General features: G+C 33.8%; 5 protein-coding genes across 5 annotated transcripts; 2 read left to right on the top strand and 3 right to left on the bottom strand.

The window, feature by feature from the left end:
- Positions 1-1936: 1936 nt before the first annotated feature.
- LOC106314050 (NAC domain-containing protein 69-like) lies at positions 1937-6642 on the bottom strand. The gene is made up of 5 exons (XM_013751997.1): positions 6386-6642; positions 6043-6308; positions 4870-5007; positions 4428-4795; positions 1937-2132 (listed from the first exon to the last, which is right to left on the bottom strand). Exons 1-5 carry the CDS (start codon positions 6537-6539, stop codon positions 1937-1939), a joined length of 1122 nt encoding a protein of 373 aa, XP_013607451.1. The 5' UTR covers positions 6540-6642.
- A 3575-nt stretch (positions 6643-10217) lies between these two features.
- Positions 10218-12917, bottom strand: LOC106315851 (ribosome production factor 1). Its single transcript, XM_013753679.1, has 11 exons — positions 12610-12917; positions 12450-12530; positions 12289-12384; positions 11532-11615; positions 11365-11434; positions 11197-11279; positions 11036-11115; positions 10849-10947; positions 10682-10769; positions 10503-10592; positions 10218-10389 (listed from the first exon to the last, which is right to left on the bottom strand). The coding sequence occupies exons 1-11, from the start codon at positions 12847-12849 to the stop codon at positions 10351-10353; spliced, it is 1050 nt and encodes a 349-aa protein (XP_013609133.1). The 5' UTR covers positions 12850-12917; the 3' UTR covers positions 10218-10350.
- A 614-nt stretch (positions 12918-13531) lies between these two features.
- Positions 13532-15926, top strand: LOC106319494 (pentatricopeptide repeat-containing protein At4g01570). The gene has a single exon (XM_013757839.1). It carries the CDS (start codon positions 13558-13560, stop codon positions 15898-15900), a length of 2343 nt encoding a protein of 780 aa, XP_013613293.1. The 5' UTR covers positions 13532-13557; the 3' UTR covers positions 15901-15926.
- Positions 15889-16557, bottom strand: LOC106319495. Its single transcript, XM_013757840.1, has one exon. The coding sequence runs from the start codon at positions 16335-16337 to the stop codon at positions 15957-15959; it is 381 nt and encodes a 126-aa protein (XP_013613294.1). The 5' UTR covers positions 16338-16557; the 3' UTR covers positions 15889-15956.
- Positions 16558-21009: 4452 nt separating this feature from the next.
- LOC106315990 (GEM-like protein 2) lies at positions 21010-22466 on the top strand. Its single transcript, XM_013753845.1, is given in 5 exon segments — positions 21010-21194; positions 21334-21435; positions 21799-22064; positions 22155-22313; positions 22316-22466. Coding segments are annotated over 5 exon segments (681 nt in total). The 5' UTR covers positions 21010-21064; the 3' UTR covers positions 22340-22466.
- Positions 22467-22888: the final 422 nt, after the last annotated feature.

Raw genomic sequence — 22888 nt, forward strand, 5'->3', positions numbered from 1 at the left:
AAAAAAAAAAAAAAAAAAACTTCTAAATCGCGGCTAAACCGTGTGTGTGTGTCTTCCCAATTTGTTATAATTAATTTTGTTTATTTCTTTTTCTTTTGTTTTTTTCTTTGTGAATCTTTTGTTTAGTAAGTTTATACTTACGAGTTATGGACATCTCAAGCTGATAGAACTCCAATTTTCTAAAAAGGTATCAGATCTATTACGGAAATAGTGTGAAAAATTTAATATTGATCTGTTTTATGCTCTCTAATGATAAGGTTAAACGAACTTTAGTTACTCCGAAAACTTTGTTTTATGTTATCCCCAAACACTGAACAATAAATTAAACTGTAGAAACGAATAAAGAAAACAAAATTTTTCTCCAAAGACAGCGACAAAAATAAATTTGTTGATTGTACATTAAACATGGTCGATTTTACTGATGGTTCATTATGAAAACTTTTGGGAACTTCGAATCTAAGTAGTTGTTTTTAAGACTTCAAACCTAACCTAAGTTGCAGATTTTGTTTTATTCCAACGATTTTTTTAGATTTTAATCAAACTTTAATTCTAGAGTATGATTAAAGAGTTTTTTATTCGTGTTTTTATTGTATTTTCGTTGTGTGTATATATTTTCTTAAGAAATATTGACGGTGAATAGAAGCAAAAAAAGATATGCATATCTGTGGCTGTTATAACTTAAAAAAAAAGGAAATATAGTAGTTAAACTATTGCTTTGAATCTATATATTATGATCTCCAATAAAAAAATAATAAGGTTAAGTGAATGTTAATTTTATCTCAATAATAGATTAGTTGTATGAATGTCTTCCCAAAATGTACAAAATATAACATCTTTTGCTGTTAGTGGAGAGATGTTAAATTATTGAGTGCTCATTTTTAATTTGAAGCATCTTTTTACGAAGTAATCCTTTTCGATACATCATACGACTGTTAGTGGAGAGATGTTAAATTATTGATTGCTTATTTTTAATTTGAAGCATCTTTTTGCGAAGTAAAATCCTTATTGATACATCATACAGTCGTCATAACAATGATGTTGGCCAAAACACGTCATTACTTTCTCGATACAGTCGTCACCAATGACGCCGACGACAAGAGTAAATCTTCAGGAAGACAATTTACAAGTCCAACGGGCTTAGAGCATGCGTAACGGGAATCTTCAAGCGGAAGTCTTTAGAGAAAAAATAATTAAATAATCAGTGGACTCCACCAAAAGCTAAGAATTCAACCCTTAAAATTCCTAAATAATTATTCTTTCTTAGTGAATCCTTACACTATTTGCGGGTCTCCACGACTAAGTGGCGGCCCGTGAATGGTCATTTTTTTTATTTTTTGATAAAAATCCAAAATATCCAGGATTAATCCGAAATGCCTTTGTCGCTAAGGACTCCAATGAATCTCACCGTTACGCATGCTCTTAGGCTAGGCAATCACAAACAGTCACATACTGACATACTTAAAAATGGTAGACTCCAATCAAACACGACCTATATTGTTGAAATACTTATATTGAGAAGAAATGTGAAGTTCTGCAAACAATGCAAGTAACCTACAGATTTGGTTTGGGGTAAGAACTTCAGACAAAAATAAACACAAAGCTTGGGTGAAGACAGCAGCATTCATCATAAGAACCTCCTCCTGCTCGTGTCCATTTCAGGCTGTAATGAAAACACAAAACATGAAAAGTACAAATTAAACACTTAGGAGAACTCTTTAAGGAACAACAACATCAAAACTAATAATAATAATAATAATAATAATAATAATAATAATGTATCTTGTGGTGAATTTTTTATTTTATGAACCCATTCAAACTCTCCGCTTTTTGTGTCAAAAGTTCTAGGCTATATTAATAATAATAATAATAATAATAATGTATCATCATGTTTGATCAATTAAAATTTGATCCATCCAACCGTAATTTAACTAAAATTCTACATGTTAGACAAGACGTTGCGTTCATCTCCAATCATCACCACAACTGCTTGCGAACCAATCACCACCGGATTCATCGTATCTGTTGTCCATAGAGTCATCTTTTCACTTGTTGGTATTTTGTAGCAGAACCAAGACGTGGAGGAGAGCAGGGCGTTGGAGCTGCCGTTCTTCACCATCACTAATCGCTGGAATCTTCACAATCCACCATTACCATCCGAGCAAATGAGATCCAAACCGTTACCATCCGAGCTGTACCAAGCCACCGACGTCTAGATCCGAGCAAATGAGATCACCATCTGCTCTTGCTTGCACCCTAAGTGTTTTCCTCCCCACTTTTAATCGATCGCTTATCATTACCACTTGTCTTGAGCCACCGCCGGCGTTACGTGAATAAAGATGGAACGGTTTTTTGAAGATGATGAAACGAAAAGAGAAATTATGGGAATAGATAAGGAATTGTCGTGTAGAATTTGGAATGATGTGTAAACAATGAAATATTTTTATTTTAGAATGATGTTTAAACAATGAAATGTTTTGATTGGCTTTCTAGTTTTTTTCACTTTCAAGAAAGCCTTGATAGTCTCTTATGTTTTCTCATAGTTCATGTATATTTTTTAATTCAAATGTAGGTAGAAAGTTCTTCCAAATTTCTTTTTTCCTACCAAAAGGTTTTTAAGTTGACTAAAGGATGTCCCAATGCGTTTCTTAATCCCCTTTCCTAAATATGAAATGGTGAATCGAAATGGATTATTTTTCGGCTACTTATACCAAAACTTTGCCACTTTATGAATAAAGGTCTTTCTCCATTTGCATAGCAACGCGTTTTTTTCACTTATCTTCTATACTAACTAAAATTGTGGCGTTTCTGCATTTATGTTTTACTTGATCACGTACTAAATGGATTTGTAAGATTATAGTCCCAATTTCAGTTATTCATTATCCTCAAAGAGACTGAAAACAATCTTCACAGTTAATAAATATGTATGCGCAACTGAAAGTTTTCAGAGAGGGCTTAAAGATGATAAGCTCTTGGATCTAAAAGATTGACAACGACGTTCAGTATGGAGTTTCAAAACATAGTCTAAATTAACATCATGAGCTTCTTTAAATAGTTACCATCATCATTTCTTTATCATCCACTCTTAGGTAACACATTAAATAACAACATAGGTTCTAATTATCCGATTTCTGTTTTGATATTATTATTGTAACTCTTGATATTTAAATTTAATTCAACATAATTGTTAATGGTAACTCTCTATTTTCTAATGTTATTCAGCATAACCATTTGCGCCTTATAATATTGTTAATCGGACGAATCCAATAAAATGTCAAAGGGTATAAAATAAATAGCACCGAATTTTAAATAATATATAACAATCAAATCATTCATTAAATTTTTGATCCATTAAAGAATAAAAATACATATGTTCAGATGACCATATCATATCGTAGAAATGTGGATGATGCATCTAATGAATGAAAAACAAAATAAAATTACTCAATGTAAACTATAAAATTATTGTGTTTAAAAATATTCTATTAAACAATTATTCGTACCCGACCGAAATCCTTTTTGTGGATCATTTTTCGGTTTGGGTTTTCGGGTCCGGATAAAATACATAACAACAATTTTTTTTTTGTACAAATTTAAATAATATATATATAACAATTTAATCATACATTAATTTTTCGATCTATTAAAGAATAAAAGTATACATGTACGAATACGCCGATCGTACTCTATTCACATAGAATGATGCACTTAATGATTCAAAAAATAAAATAAAATTACTCAATATTAACTATAATATTATTGTGTTTAAAATATCATATTAAACAATTATTTAGCAGTGATAAGTTTTTAAAATATATATTATTTACATAAAATAAATATTTATTTATAAAAAGTAAAATCAAAATTTGCGCGGACAGACATGTCAAATTTATAATAATTGGTTCCAACATGCTTACTGTTGTAGATATAAACTATAATATTATTGTGTTTAAAAATATCATATTAAATAATTATTTAGCAGTGATAAAATTTTAAAATATACATTATGTATATAAAATAAATATTTATTTATAAAAAGTAAAATCAAATCTGCGCGGATAAACATGTCAAATTTATAATAATTGGTTTCAACATGCTTACCGTTGCAGATATAAACCATAATATTATTGTGTTTAAAAATATCATATTAAATAATTATTTTAGCAGTGATAAATTTTTAAAATATATATTATGTATATAAAATAAATATTTATTTATAAAAAGCAAAATCAAAATTTGCACGGACAAGCATGTCAAATTTATAATAGTTGGTTCCAACATGCTTACCGTTGAAAATATAAACTATAATATTATTATGTTTAAAAATATCATATTAAACAATTATTTAGCGGTGATAAATTTTTAAAATATATATTATGTATATAAAGAAATATTTATTTATAAAAAGTAAAATCAAAATTTGCGTGGACAAGCATGTCAAATTTATAATAATTGGTTCTAACATGCTTACCGTTGCAGATATGGATTTAGCATCGTTATCACTGCTACAATCAACAATGATCCCTGTCAAAGCTTTCGTTGGCCTGTGATCGTTGCGGTGCTCTTGCATTGTGATGTCTAGATCTCCAAGTACATCAGCATAATTCCCTCCGTTAAAACTCAGCAGTTTATTAATATAATCATCATCGCAGGGAGCTTGTGGCTGCTGCTGGTAAGGGCAGTAGTCGTCGTTGAAAAACGTGTCTGGATTGAATAGAGAGGGATCATCCTGCTCGTTCAGTGGGTTGGCCAAATCATCCCAAGACATGTAGAAATCTTCTTCCGTTGGTTGCTCAACCTGAATATGTAAAATAAATGGGTTTGATAAATACTAATGGAAAGCTGAAACACATTGTCATAAACTGGACTCACCTCAGGGGCAGTGTTAATCTCTCTGACAGTATTCAAGTCAGAGACCATGGTGGAGTGGCTTAACTCATTGGAGTTATTACCGTACAAACTATCTCCGTCAGCACCCTTGTACATTACTTGGCAGATAACATAGTTCCTCTGTAACAAAATTCCAGAAAGGTACACACACACACATGAGTTCTGTTCTAGCAAAACAAAGTTAAATTACTTAGTACACAAACAACTCTACCATAAGCTTTGACAGCAGCAACATTAAACTAGGCCTCCAAACAAGTGTTTGATGAGCTTTGATAGAAACAAAAGAATTAACTAGACCACAGCTCACATATAACACTAAAAACCTCAAATTGAGCTAAATATATAGCAAGCATCCAACAACTAGATCAGAAATAAATTAAAAGGCCAAATACATTTTAAGAATATTACTTGTTCATTACACATCACTAAGACAACTCTACCATTCACAACCTTTGACAGAAGCAATATAAAACTATGCCACAACTTGTATAACACTTAGACCCTCAAATTGAGATAAAGGTAGGGGAAGTCAACTAGATCTGAGACAGATGAATCAAACCCCATATCCACATCAAGAAGATCAAGAAAATATGAAACATAAGACCAATTCAACTAAACACATAATCTCAAATTGAGCAACAGGTATCAACCAACACATGGGTTATGTCAACTAGATCGGATACAGATGAACCAAACCACATATTCACATCAAGAAGATCAAGAAAAAAAAATGAAACACAAAATCTCAAATTAATCAATAGGTAGCAGCATCACACAGGGGAAATAAAAGCTTATCAAAACCCACCAAATCGATCTCATCTAGCAAATGGATAAAATAGACCACGACTCATATAAGAATAAAACCTCAACATGAGCTAAAGATAGTATCCAACACCCAAATTCATTTAAAGAAGATTACTTGTTGAATACACATCACCCATATTCAGATCTAGAAAATCAAGACTACATAAGAAGCAAGAAAACATGAAACATATATAAGAGCAATTCAACTAACACATAATCTCAACTTAAGCTACCAAATTGAATCAAAATCTCAAACCCCACCATATTCACATCAAGAAGACAAAAAAATGAAACATAAAGACCAATTCAACTAACACAGAATCTCAAACTGAATCGTTCAGATAGTTATACCTGACTAGGAGGCAAGGAAGTGATGTGATACTCGTGCATGACCCAAGGAGTCCAAGCACCATTAGTTGATTTACCTTCATAGTAGACAAGCGTCTTCTTGATCCCGATCTCAACACCCTTGTCCCTGATCTTCCGATCAACACCAGTAGCTTTCCAGAACCCAGAAGGTGTTGTCCTCTTCGTTCCCTTCTTCTTCTCAGATACGTGGTACTCCCTTCGACAGAAGAAGTACCATACAAGATCCTTTGAGTCCAGCTTCGATAACGCTGCAACCAAAAAAAAGTCAAAACTAGAAATGATTCGTGATTGATCTTTGAAGTTGAGAAAGAGAGGATGAAGTTACCAGGCAAGAACTTTGGATCGTGAGCACAGATGTTGATCTCGTTAATTGCTTCGTCGACAAGCCATGGTTTATCAAGAACCTTGTTCTTGAGGTAATGGTTGATCAGTTCCTGTCCCGTAGGACTAAACCTAAACCCCACCGGTTTCTTCTTCATTTTTACACGCAAAATACAGATCTGTAATCAAAACAATAAAAAACTAGGGTTTGAGAGAGAAGGGTTTCTTTCTATCCGGTTTTTTTTTGTTCCTCTATATTTTCGTTTCTTGAAATACAAGTGGTCTTTCTTTGGGGGGGTCGACCTTTATTTATACACAACCTCCGTTTCGCGTCTTTCACATTAATAAAACAAAAATAAACAAATTAAGTTCGGTAATTTCTCAGAAGGACGTGGGCGACTTCAATCACCTTGCCGACATGTAGATTCTCAAGCGCAGCTAACCTTGTTAGTGTGTCTTTTTTATTTTAATTATTTTTAGTTTATTTGTGTTTTGTTTTTGTCTTAATAAATTTTTTTAATTCTCACATTTATTTAAAAGTTATTTTTTTGGAAAAATATCAAATTTATTAGAGAAATAATGTGAATAGTTTTTTTTTTGGCAAATGTCAAAAGTTTGTTATAGATTTTCTTTTTTTTTCTCTTGTTTACACTATGTTTTTTTTTGTGTGTGTAAAAGAGTTGTTTACACTATGTTATTTTCATCTATTTATAAGGATTAGCAATCATATTCTTACTCTTATCATTGCGCTAGGTTTTATGGGAGTGATTATCTTTCTTCATTTTCTCTCATTACCATTTTATTTATTTCTCTGATTTACTCTAAAAGTTATTAGTCACACTTCCTCAAACGCTGACAAAAGAAATTGAAAACCGAAAACAAAATATTTCTCTAACGACAATGACAAATTATATTCTTTTTGACTGCACTGAATGTGGCAGATTACTGATGTTTCACAATGAAGTTTTTAGGAACTCCAAACCTAGGTTTAGGTTTCGAATGGTTACACCGTTATTAGTAGCAACAAAAATTTTACATATAGTACATATGTATTTATATGTTTCATTACACTGTAATTATTTTGCAGTCATGTATGTTATCAGCAAATCCTAAATTGTTTATTTTAAAAAGCTTCAAACCATTCCTTTTTCCGGTAATAACTCCACCATTGATGGAACCGTCAACATAGCCATTGGCGGAGCCACATGCATTAAGATGAACACCACTGAACCCAACAATATTTTGAAAATTAGTGTAAGTTATTAAATTATAATCCGTGTGCTCCCCATTCAAAAAAAAAAAAAAATTTACCACCATATCTTTGTTTAAATCCACTTAAAATTTTAGAAAACACTATATTTAAGTCCACTTAATATTTATGCCCCCACTTAATATATCTGCAATAACCAGGCTTGTAATAATTAATTGATTTAGTTTTTACCTTTTAAAGAAAATATCACATACGTGCCTTCCTCAACCAACATTGAAAGTTTTTAAAAACGTTGTATGCCCTCCTGTTAGAAATTTTTCTAATAATCTGAAATGGTATATGAGTGAAATGACGAGTGCTAAGTTAGCATTGGATATAGCTAGACTCTGAAGCACGTGCGGGAGCCATCATTTTTATCCGCCTTAGATACAGAAATTAAGAAACCAACACGTATTCTATTTTTTCTTCTAAAATAGAGTAACTCTATAATAGAGTTGGATGTTGCTCCAATAGTACTCTATTTTACAGTAAAAAATAGAGTGATGAACAAAAAATAAAAAAATTACTCTATATATAGAGTAAAAAATAGGTTTTTACACTATTATAAAGTAGAAAATAGAATACCATTAGAGCATTTTTACTCTAAACTCTATCTTAAAAGAGAAAATAGAGCGGAGATTGGAGATGCCATAGCGTCGATCTCTTTCCATTTTATTCTTATTTTTGTGATATATTTATTCTTAGTAAATATATTTTTTTTGGTCTAATCTTAGTAGATATTTTGCTTACTATTATGCACACCTCAAGCTCATAAACTCCAATTTCTTTTTAAGAAATTATCAGATGTATTAGGGAAATAGTGTCAAAAGTTTAATATTGATCTGTTTTACTAATCTATTAAGCTCTACAGTAATAAGGTTAAACGAACTTTAGTTACTTTGAAAACTTTATTTTTATTATATGCCCAAACACTAACAAATGAAACTGAGAACAGAAAAGAATAAAGAAAACAAAAGTTTTCTCCAACGACAGCGACAAAATAGATTTTCTGATGGTTCAGTATGAAAACTTTTGGGAACTTCGAATCCAAGTAATTGTACTTGCGGATTTTGTTTTAACCAAAGATTTTTAGACTTTATTGTATATTCCGTTGTGTTTATATATTCTTAAGAATAGAAGCAAAAAAACTATTTATATCTGTTGCACTTATAACTTTTTTTAAGAGGGTAATTGAACTATTGCTTTGAATATATTACGATCTCCAATAAAAAAATGATACGGTTAAGTGTTTAACTGGACGGTATATCTAGCCCAACTATTAGGCATGGGCATAAAATCTGGAACCCGAAATCCGAACCGAAAAATCCGACCCGTTATCCGACCCGAAACGTAAAAATACCTGAACGGATTTTGTAGGATGGTACAAAAAATATCCGAACCCGAAGTGTTATTAACCGAACCCAAACGGGTAACCCGAAAAATCCGAAATTAATAGTCAATATAAATGTTTTGAAATATATATAAGTATTCCAATTATTAAATTCAATATTTTTAATAATATTATATATAATAATAAATATTAAAATTCTAATAAATGCTTTAAGTACACAATTAGTTATAAATAAGTATTTTATAATTTGCTCATTGAAATAAAAAGTCTACTCTCTATAAGACAATACATATTGTTTACAAATGATGTTTGTTTTCATGTTGATTTAACATTTTATTGTTATTTTATTAATTTTATATGTGATAGATTAATTTTTATTTAATTTAGATGTTTTTCTTTATGTTTTACTTAAAAAAATTTGTTTTTTACTTTGGTTATATCCGAACTGAACCGATATAACCCGAATCCGTACGATATTTGATTATTTTATGGGTTTTATGATGCAATACAATTTTGAACTGAACCCGAAGTGTTATTATCTGAACCCGACCCGTACTAATAAAATTTTAGTATGAGACCTAAAAGTGTAAACCCGAAAATTCGAAAACCCAAAAACCCGATCCGAATGCCAACGGGTACCCGAACGCCCAGGCCTACCAACTATTATTAGTGGAAAATGTGTTACCCCTAGCAATCAGGTAAAATTATATTTTCTTATATTTACTTTAATTACTATTCAATAAAAAAAAAACTTACACTCATCCTTAAGCTACATTTTATGAGAGAATAACTCTGTTTCATTTTTCCTAATTTTCGCTTTTTTAGTTTCTCTCATTTCCACTTTATTTGTTCTTTTCACTTATTCCAAAAGTTTCCAGTCACACTCTAAATACATTTTAATTTTATCTCGATAATAGATTAGTATTGTTTTTGCTGTTAATGGAGTGTTAAATTATTGAGCGCTTTTGCTAAGAAAAAGTTATTGAACGGTTTAGCCAAAAAAAAAGTTATTGAACGCTCATTTTTAATTTGCAAGCATCTTCTGAAAAATATTATGTTTCCGTACAGTCGTCGTAACGATAATGACGTAGGCCAAGAAACGTCATTACTTTTATTTCCTTTTCTTTCGTCGGCTATTATCATTACTTTCTCTATATTTTTCGGTACCGTCGTCGTAACAATTATCATTACTTTCTCTATACTAACCACCGTGACTCGAATCAAACACGACCAAAATTGTTGAAATCTTGATGACTTATATTGAGAAGAAAGTGTGAAGTTCTGCAAAAATGCATGTAACCTACAGATTTGGTTTGGGGTAAAAACTTCAAACAAAAATAAACACAAAACTTGGGTGAAATGGCTTTCATCATAAGAAGAACCTCCTCCTGCTTGTGTCCATTTCAGGCTGTAATGAAAACACAAAACATGAAAGATAAAAAATTAAATAATTACCAAAAGTAACAACAACATCAAAGCACATAATAATAATAATATAATCTTATGGTGATTTTTTTTTACCTTATGAACCCATTCAAACTCTCCGCCTTTGGTGTCAAAGGTTCCATGCTGTAACGTAACTAGCTTAAGCGTGAAACTAGGACCACATTCCTGCACATAGATTCCAACATTCATGGGATATATATATAAACTGATAGATCCTAAACACAAAAGAGAGGTGAATCTTTAGATATGCTAACCTGAAGACGAGGCTTCACTCTCTCTTTAGCAACACCGTCTTTCCCTTTGGCACCACTTTGTTTGTCTTCCTTTACGTCGAATATGTAACTACGCAAAAACAGAATTGCAATCTTGTTAAATACATGTTTTAGGAGAATCTAGAAGAGTAGGGTGAAGCTATGTTTACCGATGGTGTCTGAAAAATATAAAGTCACGCTGGTTGTGGAACGTTACAACTCTCCTACCACGGAAGTTAGGTTCTTGGGGGAAGAGTGACTGAAAAAACCTGAGAGAAAAAACAGAAACATAACATTAGCAACAAGAGATCAAAGACAATAATGAACTCAACACCACTTTCAGACACTATAGTTTACCTCCCAACACGGTTTCCTAAACGAGTTGTGAAGTTATTTAAAACCAGCTCCGGTTCATGGCTTGTAGGGTTTCCATGGTTCTGCAATTAAAATCAACTACTCACTAATCCACACTCTTACTTGTAGAGAAGAGAAGACAAAATGTGTGTTTGGTAACATACCTTAATATCCTTCCTTAGAACAAGATTTGACAACTTGAAATGAGCAGTAGGACCGTTCGGCAACCCAATGATAAGGAGCGCATCTACATCATTTTTATAAAAAATCTTGAAACAAACCATGTAAAGAGTGATAACAGAACATAAAACTTAGAAGAGTGAAAAGCTAACCAGGCTCTCTGCGATTAGTATGGACTACAATAAGAGATGTGTAATCTTTCTTCTTTGCGTACTCTACAATCTGCATAGCCATATATCTAAAAGGTTATACACTGATACACGTAGTTGCAAAGAGATGAACTTTCTACAAGAAGTCTCTACTACTAATAGTATTTTACCTTCTTCAAATCATAAGTTCCTCTCTTGCGATAATCAGAGTTCGGTATTACTGACTGCAACTCCGATATAAATGCAGGTCCTCTCTGCAATAACACATAAACGAATCAAAACAGCTCAAACACAAAAATCACAACAAAAGTATACAATGTATTATATGAGACAGTGGATGGTTACAGTATAAGTTTTGTCTCAGCAATAAACACATAAATAAATCAAAACAGCCCCAGCACAACATTACACGAAGCAAATATCACAACAAAACATACAATAAGACTTATGACTTATGAGACAATGGTAGGTTATAGTATAGTTCTGCCTCTGCGATCCGCATATAACACATAAACTAATCAAAACAGCTCCAAACAACATTACACGAAACAAAAAAAAATCACAACAAAACTAAATGCGTGATGAGACTAGTATAGTTCTGTCTCTGCGATCCACATATAACACATAGACGAATCCAAACAGCTCTAACACAACATTACATGAACCAAAAAAAAATCACAAAAACAAACTAAACAATGTGTTATGAGGCAATAGTAGGTTATAAGTATACGTTCTGTCTCTGCAATGCACATATAACACATAAACGAATCAAAACTAACTAAATAGACTATACAACAGCTTATGAGACAATGTAGTAGGTAGTCGTATAAGTTCCGCCGCTAAAATGCACAATTAACAATGAAGCAAAAAAATCACAACAACAGATAATGAGACAGTGGTGGGTTAGGTCTAGAGAAAACGACTTACAGTGGAGTTGAAACGACATGTAGTGATCAAGACCTTAGGAGTAACCTCACGTCTCAGGACAGGATTAAACTCATCAGCATCGATATCCGCAAACAACTGCAACCATTGAAAAAGATCAAAACTTTGAACATTGAAAAAAAAAAAAAAGTAGAAAACTTTACTTCTTCATCATCAGGTCTGCAAACAGTCTCATCAGCTTCTCTCGTATTCTCAATCGTCTTCGGCACCATCTTCTGCGGAGGCTGCAAACGAAAACACGAAACGACGACGTTTTAGATTCCCAAAATCAAATAACAATCTCAAGATCGAAAGCTCGTTTACCTCTTCGCCAAGCTCGAGAGCTTGCTTCTCGGCGGCGTCGCGAGCCTTGATCTTCTTCTGCTTCTCGACTTTCTTCTCGTGTTTCTGCTTCGCGTAGACTTTGGCTCTCTTGTCTTTGTTCTTTATCATCGAAGGGAGTATCACGTTCCTCCTCTCCGCCGTGTTGAAGCTCGGTCTTCCGCTAACTTCGGATTCCATTTCCTCGCCCTCTCCGTCGCCCTTCTTCCTCTTGAAACCCATTTTTTTCACAGTCGATTGAAGGTTCTTCTCTCTCGTTGATTCGGTGGAAACGGCGAGCGAAAGAAAGAATGAAGACGACGGAGATAAGACCTTAGGGTTTATCGATTGAAAACCGAGAATCAATGGGCCTCAACTTGAGCCCATTACTATAGTTAAACAGGCCTGTATTTTAAAAAATAATTACTTGTCGTTTGGGTGTTAGATTCGGTTCAAATTGGTTGTTTCGGGTATAGAGTAAATATTCAGTTTGGTTTAGTTCGGTGGTATTAAGAAAATTAGAAACTAACTCATATCGAAAGTAATTTTAGATTCATTTTGGTTTACAGACTATTTTAAATAACTCATATAAAATGTGAGCTTTATGATAGAGAAATGCAAATTAATACTCTATAAATTAATATACACTAAATTTTTTTATAAAATAATATAATTTTATAATCTCAAATTGATTTTTTGGTTTAATTAATAAATCGATAAATTAATATCTCTATAAATTAATAAAAAAATTATAGTTTTGGTGTAATCAGTAATTCTGACATTATTAATTTATAGAGGTTTGATTGTATTTATATATTGACTGGTTCGATTCAGTTTTTTATTTGGTTTATTTCGGTTCAGTTTTAACACAACGGTGCCGTTTTCCTGTTTGCTTTCATCGGTTCCGACATCAGTTCAGTTCTTTCCCATCTGTTGTCGCTATACGATCCGATGCTTCACGGAAGAGCAAGCGCCGCCGTATCATCCGCCCTCTCCGGCCTACCTCCATCCAAAAACTCCCCATTCCCACAGCTCTGCAACATCCTCATCATCGCCTCTCTCACCAAAACCTTATCCCAATCCGGCACACGAAACCTCGACGCGAACTCACTCCCAATCTCAGAACCAATCGTCCTCCAAATCCTCCGTCGAAACTCCCTAGACCCCTCAAAGAAGCTCACCTTCTTCAAATGGTGCCTCTCCCTCCGTCCAGAGTACAAACACTCCTCCTCAGCTTACTCCCAGATCCTCCGCACCGTCTGCCGATCAGGTCTCCTCGGAGAAGTCCCCGATCTGCTGAATTCGATGAAGGAAGACGCCGTTAACTTAGATCAAACGACGTCAAAGTTACTGTTAGATTCGTTAATCCGTTCTGGTAAGTATGACTCAGCGTTAGGAGTTTTGGATTACATGGAGGAGGAGTCAGGAGGCTGCTTAAACGTATACGACTCTGTTCTCATCGCTCTGTTGAAGAAGAAGGAAGTGTCTCTCGCTCTTTCGATCTTCTTTAAGCTTCTAGAAGGTGTGAATTTAACTTATCTCCCTGGTAACGTTGCTGCTAACAACCTCTTGGTTGGTTTAAAGAGAGCTGATATGAAGGAAGAGTTCAAAACGGTTTTCGAAAAGCTAAAGGGAGTGAAACGATTCCGTTTCGATACTTGCGGTCACAACATATGCATCCACGCGTTTGGCACATGGGGCGATTTGGAATCCGCGTTGAGTTTGTTTAAAGAGATGAACGATGCTGCTGATATATGCACGTACAACAGTTTGATTCATGTCTTGTGTTTGGCTGGGAGAGTGAGAGACGCGTTGGCTGTGTGGGAGGAGCTGAAAGTCTCTGGCCACGAGCCTGATAACTCCACGTACCGTGTGCTGATCCAAGGGTGTTGCAAGTCCTATCGTATGGAGGATGCGATGAGGGTGTTTGGTGAGATGGAGTACAACGGGTTTGTTCCGGACACTGTTTTGTATAATTCTCTTCTAGACGGGACGTTTAAGGCGAGGAGAGTTAGTGAAGCGTGTGAGCTGTTTGAGAAGATGGTTCAAGAAGGGGTGAGAGCTTCTTGCTGGACGTATAATATTCTGATCGATGGGTTGTTTAGGAACGGGCGGGCGGAGGCTGGGTTCACTTTGTTTTGTGATTTGAAGAACAAGAAGGGTCAGTTTGTGGATGGTGTTACTTTCAGTATCGTTGTGTTGCAGCTTTGTAGAGAAGGGAAGGTTGATGGAGCGGTGAAGCTGGTGGAGGAGATGGAAACGAGAGGCTTCTCTGTTGATTTGGTTACGATTAGTTCGCTTTTGATTGGGTTTCATAGACAAGGGAGGTGGGATTGGAAAGAGAAGCTGATGAAGCACGTGAGGGAAGGGAGCTTGGTGCCTAATGTGCTGAGATGGAACGCTGGAGTGGAAGCTTCGTTGAAACGGACACAGAGTAGAGATAAAGATTACACACCAATGTTCCCAAGTAAAGGAAGCTTCATAGATATAATGACCATGGTGAGTGCAAAAGAAGTAACACCTTTGGAAGAAGAAGATGATCCTTGGTCATCATCTCCGTACATGGACCGATTAGCTCACCAGGATAACCAACCTAAGCCCTTGTTTGGTTTAGCCAGAGGGCAGAGAGTTGAAGCGAAGGCGGACTCTTTCGACGTCGACATGATGAACACTTTCTTATCTATTTACCTCTCCAAAGGTGATCTAAGTCTAGCCTGCAAGTTGTTCGAGATATTCAACGATATGGGCGTGACCGATCTCACCAGCTACACCTACAACTCAATGATGAGCTCCTTCGTCAAAAAGGGCTACTACAAAACCGCCCGCGGAGTCCTCGACCAAATGGGCGAGAACTTCTGCGCGGCGGACATCGCGACATACAACGTGATAATCCAAGGGCTAGGGAAAATGGGGAGAGCGGACTTGGCAAGCGCGGTGCTCGAAAAGCTAACAGAGCAAGGAGGGTATCTAGACATCGTGATGTACAACACATTGATCAACGCGCTAGGGAAAGCGAACAGGCTAGACGAAGCGACGAGGCTGTTTGATCACATGAAGAGCAATGGGATAAACCCCGACGTCGTGAGCTACAACACCATGATCGAAGTGAATAGTAAAGCGGGGAGGTTGAAAGAAGCGTACAAGTACTTGAAAGTGATGCTAGACGCAAACTGTTTGCCTAATCACGTAACGGACACGATCTTGGATTATCTTGGGAAAGAGATGGAGAAAGCTAGATTCAAGAAAGCTTCTTTTGTAAGGACCAAACCAAATAACGATCCTTCATCATCTTAGTTTTATTTTTTTTTGTAGTTTTCAATACAGAAAATATATATCAACAAAAGATTCTATTAGAAGAGGCCTAAGAGAATAGAGAAGGCAAGAGCCACGAGCCAGACAATGTGGATCAAAAGCAGAGCTTGTCCTGGAACAGACAAACCAACGCCATTACCAACATCGCATACACCTGGTTTTGAAACACGAACGCCGTGGCATAAAGCGTCTGCACAACCGCACCAGTAAGTAACGCTGTCTTCGCCGCAAACCGGATCAGCCCTGAAACATTTAACCGGACAAGAAACCGGTTTAGCAGTTGCGTTGCAGAATTGGCCGTTGAACTTCTCGGAAGGTAGTCGAATCTCTCCTTCCTTGATCGTCTCTGTCGTTGATGAAACCAGAAGTAGGTTGAGAAGGATGAGAGAGAGGACCAGAGACGGCGAAAACGTCGACATTGCCGAGAATTTCGCCTGAGAATCTGTCAGAAACTTCTTTAAACCCCTATTATCAGAATGTGTGTTTTTCTTTTTACCTTTTTTTTTTTTTTGGGATTTTTTCTAAATAAGGGAAAGAATCTGAGAAACTCTGGAAGAAGGAACGTTGTTTCCTCTATCTCTCTTTTTATGAAAGGAAACAACATAGGAATATTTCAAAACAAAAAGGAAATAAAATATTTGACAGGGGGGAATTTTTTTTAAAAGGAAAATTGTAACAACTATTTTATTTAGAGTCATTCGGATAGAAAACCACGGAACAAAAGTTATTTAGGCAACGATGCAAAAAATAAATTAATTAGCTATATGGATAAAACAACGAAAGCAAAGTTACGTTGTTGTCCCTTTAGTGATGTGCGTTCACATTGACTCTAAAACCGGTTATGTTTTTGGTTAAACATAAATAACATAATCAAATTGATTATAAGGATATGGTAATAGTTCAAAACCCTAAATAAAAAAATCATAAACCCAAAATCCAAATAGAAACTTTAAATTCTAAATCCTAGATTCTAAATCCAAATAAAAACTATAAACTTTAAACCTTAAATCTAAATAAAAATTCTAAATTCTAAACACTAAACCCAAATAGAAACTCTAAACCCTAAACCCAATAATAACTCTAAATTCTAAACCTTAAACCCAAATAAAACTCTAAATCCAAATAAAAATCTAAACCCAAAATCCAATTAAATATTCTATATTCAAAACTATAAACCCTAAACCCAAATAGAAATTCAAAACTCTAATTTTTTTATATGAGCACTATAATACTTTATATATATGGATAACTTCACTATTCACACATAAAAAGATTACACATAAATAAAGGATATGATACAAGATAGTTGAAACATAACTTGGGTTCTGTCCTCTCCTAATCCCATGTCGGTTTATAAATACTAGGGTAAGAAAAAAAAACAAAAAAACAAAATCAGACGTCAAAGAGTTTGTTACAGGGGCAATTTTGGGTTAAAACAGAAACCATACAGTTTGTTTCTTTGCTATGACCATCCACCTAAATAATGTTTGAAACATAGACATAGCGTGCAATTACTCTTTTATTTATATAAGTTGTAACATTACAAATAAGATAATAAAGATGCAACCAACTGCAAATTTAAAAGAAATAAAATACAATATAACACATAAAATAAATTTTAAAGTTTTATTCTAAACCACCTTCTTCGATAATATAACGATGAGATTACCTTTAGCAATTATACTTCTTTTTTGTCACAGCCCTTTAGAAATTATACATTCGATGAAATTCCAAGTTTCATTTGCAACTTTCTTTGTTGTATATAACATTGGCAAAACTCCTATTTAGATCTATAGATTTCCTTCAATTAAGAATCCAATATAATGATTCCTTCAAAAGGAATAAATATTGGACATGTCAATTTTCATCGATTCGAAAAACATCGCCATACAATAAAGAAATCATTCCTCCATTCTTCTTTATTGCACACTCTATACATGACGGTTTTCATGGAAAATGTTTCCAAAACAAAGCTGTTAGAATAAGTTCATTACCACTTGAATCTGAATTCAACATAAACATATTGATTGTCTCGTCGTCGATCATGGCCACGAATTCCATGTCAGAGATGACAACAACGAATTAAGAGAACAAGTGGTCAACATCCAAAAATTGTGAGTGGTTCTGCAACTTCTCTCTATTAGAGAGAAAATAGAAACACAAAGAAAAAGTTCCAAAAGAGAAACTAGAGATGCCATTATGGAACCAAACTTGTCTTTAGAAAATAAAGTCAACACTTTGGATGAAAATTGAAGAGAAAAAATAGATGAAATAATCGGATTCACCATCGCGAATAACTGTTTTTTTAAATGGAAATTACCCTGAATTCATAAAAAAAAAGTTATGTTAGAAAGATAGAGGAACCGTCTGTTTAACGATTACCAACAAAAAATAAACAGCTCGCATGTTTATGCTTTACAAGCTGGCTCAGTGGCTCCAACTTGCGGACTCGACTCTACAGAAAGCTATCATGTTTGATGTTTCGTTTAGTGTATTTTGTTGAGTAGTAGATGTTGGTACTATATATCAAATTTGGAAGCCCTAAAATTAGTAATGACTTTGATTGGTGACATGTATTAGACTTGATTTAATTTGAGTTATGATTATACCTCAAAAATGTTACCATTCATGAATTAAAATCAACTTTTTGTTTTAATGTTTGAGTTATTATGTGTTAAAATTGACTTACAATTTTGAGTTTTATCCTTTGTTAAATTGATAACTCAAACAATTAATCAACATCAAAGAAAATTCCATGTAAGGAAGAAAGTAAATTACGTGAGAATCTCTAGATGTTTTTTGTTTCATTTTCAATGCTAATTAGGAATAATATTATTAGTAGTTTGCCCAAATTTCGCTAAATTTTATATTTTGTTATTTTTCATTTTGTTTTTATCTTTTAACAATTGGGTATATATTGATTTTGTTTGTTTTAGTTTTTTGTCAAACATTTTTTACATTTTCTCACATAGTATCATTTCAATAATTGTAATTCATTATGTTTATTTGATTAATGGAAACATAATCTCATTATCTTATTTAATTGACTACTTTACTTCAGATAATTGTAATTGTTGAAATGTATCACATTAGCATTATGTTTATTGACTGCATGTTCCACGAGAGACTCAACAAACTCAGAAAGGAACCCCACAGAACAGGCAACATGCAAAGGTGTAAAACCCTTTGCATCTAAGACATTAACATCGGCCTCATTTGCAACGAGAAGCTCGAAAAAAAAGAGAACAGTTTAATACCATGAGATTTATTACAGACAAACCGGAAAATTAAACTCTGAGCACCTGGAAACATGTCATATGTTTCTCTAGGTTAGTACACGGTGAGATGGTGAGGTGCAATACTCCACCTAGCTTTAGCGGTCTAAAGCTCGGCGGTATTATCGCTGTTGAAAACAGAACAAGCAATAAGTCTTTTTGAGCAAATACATAAGGAACAGTAGATAAGAAACAATTGCTCACCTATAGCCCCTTGAAGGACTTCAACGCCAGTGTCCAACAACTGCAGATGCTAATGCATTCATCCTTTGAGCAAATCTGACACACACAACCACGCAATAAAATTAATGGAGATAGACCGAACAAAACCTTAGAGGAAATGATCGAACACATCGAGTGAACAAAGCCTTTGAACAAAATCGTTATAGCGAAACGCTATCAAAACCTTATTACAAAATCGTTACAGTGAACAAAAAAATCCTTAGACCAAAATCCTTATAACAAAATCCCTAGAACAAAATCGAGTGAACAAAACCTTAGAAAATGACCGAACAAAACCTTAGAACAAAATCGTTATAGCGAAAAGAGAGTTCAAACCTCAGAGCAACGTAGCGGCGACTAGAAGGGTTTGGAATCGACTAGTGGACAGCTAGAGAGAGAAAGCTGAGTGAGAGAGTAAAGAGAGACGTAATTTCATTATATATATAAATAATTGTTGGCTTTACAACTAACCCTTTATGGGCCTGTAGAAGATGAGAATGTCTTTAATTTTAAACTATGTTGTCACATTAAACCATATCATTTTTGTTAAACATGATAATGATGCATAAACAAACTTCCAAAATTATTTATTAAAGAATGGTTTACTCGATACACGTATTTGCATTATTTATTAGAATCAACTTTTTGTTTTAATGTTTGAGTTATTATGTGTTATAATTGACTTACAATTTTGAGTTTTATCCTTTGTTAAATTGATAACTCAAACAATTAATCAACATCAAAGAAAATTCCATGTAAGGAAGAAAGTAGATTGTGAGAGAATCTCTAGATAATTTTTGTTTCATTTTCAATGCTAATTAGGAATAATATTACTAGTAGTTTTCCCAAATTTCGCTAAATTTTATATTTTGTTATTTTTCATTTTGTTTTTATCTTTAACAATTGGGTATATATTGATTTTGTTTGTTTTAGTTTTTTGTCAAACATTTTTTACATTTTCTCATATAGTATCATACCAATAATTGTAATTCATTAGCATTATGTTTATTTGATTAATGGAAACATAACCTCATTATCTTATTTAATTGACTACTTTCCCTTCGGATAATTGTAATTGTTGAAATGTATCACATTAGCATTATGTTTATTGACTACATAATGCTAATTGTTGAAATATATCAGATAGTTGACTACATAACCTCACATTGTATCATTTTTTACATTGTAATTGTTGAGATGTATTAATATGATGGGACAAAAAGGAATATTCCACGTGTACTTTCTCAAACAAACTTGGTAGACTTTACAAAACTATGTTATGTTTAGCTCTCTAATAATCTACATAGAACGGATGTCAATCTATGTAGCTTATCAGTCACCCCTCTTGGCTACATGAAATGGTGTGATTGTGATAATGTTTCTCAAATAAGAATGTGAAATTCAAAACAGGTTTGTGAAACTGTAATATTCATTTATTCCCAGCTAATATAGAATAAGAATCTGATCACCAAACGAATAATTACATTACCACGGCACCGTCCATTGAGAATTAATCAATGTTATCACTTATCAGAATCTTTTTTTAAAAACAGCTAATAAAAGTTCAATAGCGTACAACCCACGAGCCTCCGATCTATATTAACCTCACCTATATCGTACCCTTTTACGTACCATCATGAGGTAACATCATGAATCCACAATACAAGACCGTGAACGAGAAGGACTCGACGGTTACGCATAAGAACATCGGTCAGGGCGGTCGTAATAGCAACAATCCTTACGTCCAGACTACTACACCCACCTCGGCTTCTGATAAGAGTAAGCAAAAAAAATGTAAAATGTAATTACTTTGCTTATATGAGTATGTGTCATAGTTAATCACCCATTAATCAGTGATGTTCGATTATATAAACGTTGATACTGATATTATGATGATATATATGATGGATCGATATAGGGTCGAAAGATAAGATTCTTGAGGTGTTTAATCGGTGCGGGAAGAAAGTGGAGCAGGTGACTCGTAAGGCAGAATCATTCGCCGACGGTTTGAAAGACCACCGTACGTGACCTCTTCATATATATATATTGCCTTCTTTATTAGTCAATGCCATAAAAGGTTTCTTAAATTAAGTTGTCAGTTTATTTCAAAAGTACGTGTATATATTACAAAAATATTGATCATTTGGTTTTTATAAATAATTTCCCTAATTAGATATTATATTAATCAATTCTACATCTAGTTTTATTAGTGGGAAAATGTGAATTTTATAGAATTTCGGATGATTTGATTTGATTTATTGAACTAAGTTTAACTTTGGTTTACTCTGCCGGATTTGGTTTGGGTTGTGTTAGTTTTATCTTTGAAGTTGCTCAAAAGCTAAATCATCCCTGTTTTTTTTTTTACGAGACTGGACATGAACAGTGAAGTTTAGTCCTAGCCTAAGTGATGCAGCAAGGGCTAGGCTTGCTCAAGGCACTAAAATATTGGTTGAAGGAGGACCATACAGAGTGTATCAAAGAGAGTTTGGTCTATTATCCGCAGAGAAACTCTTGGACTCGTTCGTTTGCTACATATCGACCACTTCAGGACCAGTGACCGGAGTGTTATACATTTCAAATAGAAGGATCGCTTTTTGCAGCGACTATGCTATCCGCAGTCCTTCCACCGGTGTTCCGGCTTATTATAAGGTCAGACTATACGACTCTTTAATGTTCCATTTTAGTCCATAATCACCAATCAGTACTAATAAAAGATGTGATGTTCTAATGTATTAATAGGTGGTGATGGAATTAGAAAAGATAAGGAGCATTAACTCATCATCGAACGTGTTGAAGCCAAGCGAGAGGTATGTGCATGTGGTGACACAAGATGGGTTTGAGTTTTGGTTCATGGGCTTCGTCTCCTACATGGATGCTTTCAATTGTCTCAACAAAGCTCTCGGTTTAACTACCATGCATCGTAATTCTGTTGTGTAAACCAAGTTCTGAGACCTTTTGTTAATTATCACTAATAAGTTGTCTACACGGCATATATAACTTGTAGGAATTTGGGTCCGTATGGTGTGTGTCTAGTCATCAAAGATTGATTTACGCAAAGTAATAAAGCATCTCCAACCTCACTGCAAAAAAATCTGTAAAATTGAGTAGAAAATTTTGTCACGAACAAACAAAAAAGACATTACTCTATATATGCAGTAATACTTTTTTTGTTTGTTCATGACTGTATTTTCCACTTTATTTTGCAGTTTTATTTACAGTGGGGTTAGAGATGCTCTTAAATACTTTGAATGTGTGTAATATGTTCTTCTAGATCATCATCACCTGTATCCATTTTTAAAGCTATATATCAATCCGTTAAAGCTTTAAATTATTCACTCAAATTTATAAAAGTAGTTTGCAATATAATATGTTCTTATATATGTGAAATTTAATTTTGATAATATTTTATATCGTATTAAAATGATGAATACAAATTACGAAAAATATGCATAGAAATTTTTATTTTTGTTGTC

The sequence above is a fragment of the Brassica oleracea genome, chromosome C9 (genome assembly GCF_000695525.1).
Source record: "Brassica oleracea var. oleracea cultivar TO1000 chromosome C9, BOL, whole genome shotgun sequence".
NCBI classification, from domain to species: Eukaryota; Viridiplantae; Streptophyta; class Magnoliopsida; order Brassicales; family Brassicaceae; genus Brassica; species Brassica oleracea.

Bases quoted from the DNA above. Each gene is read 5' to 3' on its own strand.
- LOC106314050 (XM_013751997.1), bottom strand. From the start codon at position 6,539: ATGAAGAAGAAACCGGTGGGGTTTAGGTTTAGTCCTACGGGACAGGAA. The intron at 4,796-4,869 runs GTGAGTCCAGTT...TTACATATTCAG, and splicing joins AGATTAACACTGCCCCTGAG to GTTGAGCAACCAACGGAAGA. The intron at 2,133-4,427 runs GTCCACGCAAAT...TGGATTGTGAAG, and splicing joins ATTATAAATTTGACATGCTT to ATTCCAGCGATTAGTGATGG.
- LOC106315851 (XM_013753679.1), bottom strand. From the start codon at position 12,849: ATGGGTTTCAAGAGGAAGAAGGGCGACGGAGAGGGCGAGGAAATGGAA. The intron at 10,948-11,035 runs GTAAACTATAGT...TTTTTCTCTCAG, and splicing joins TTAGGAAACCGTGTTGGGAG to GTTTTTTCAGTCACTCTTCC. The intron at 10,593-10,681 runs GTTAGCATATCT...ATCTATGTGCAG, and splicing joins GAGTGAAGCCTCGTCTTCAG to GAATGTGGTCCTAGTTTCAC.
- LOC106319494 (XM_013757839.1), top strand. From the start codon at position 13,558: ATGCTTCACGGAAGAGCAAGCGCCGCCGTATCATCCGCCCTCTCCGGC.
- LOC106319495 (XM_013757840.1), bottom strand. From the start codon at position 16,337: ATGTCGACGTTTTCGCCGTCTCTGGTCCTCTCTCTCATCCTTCTCAAC.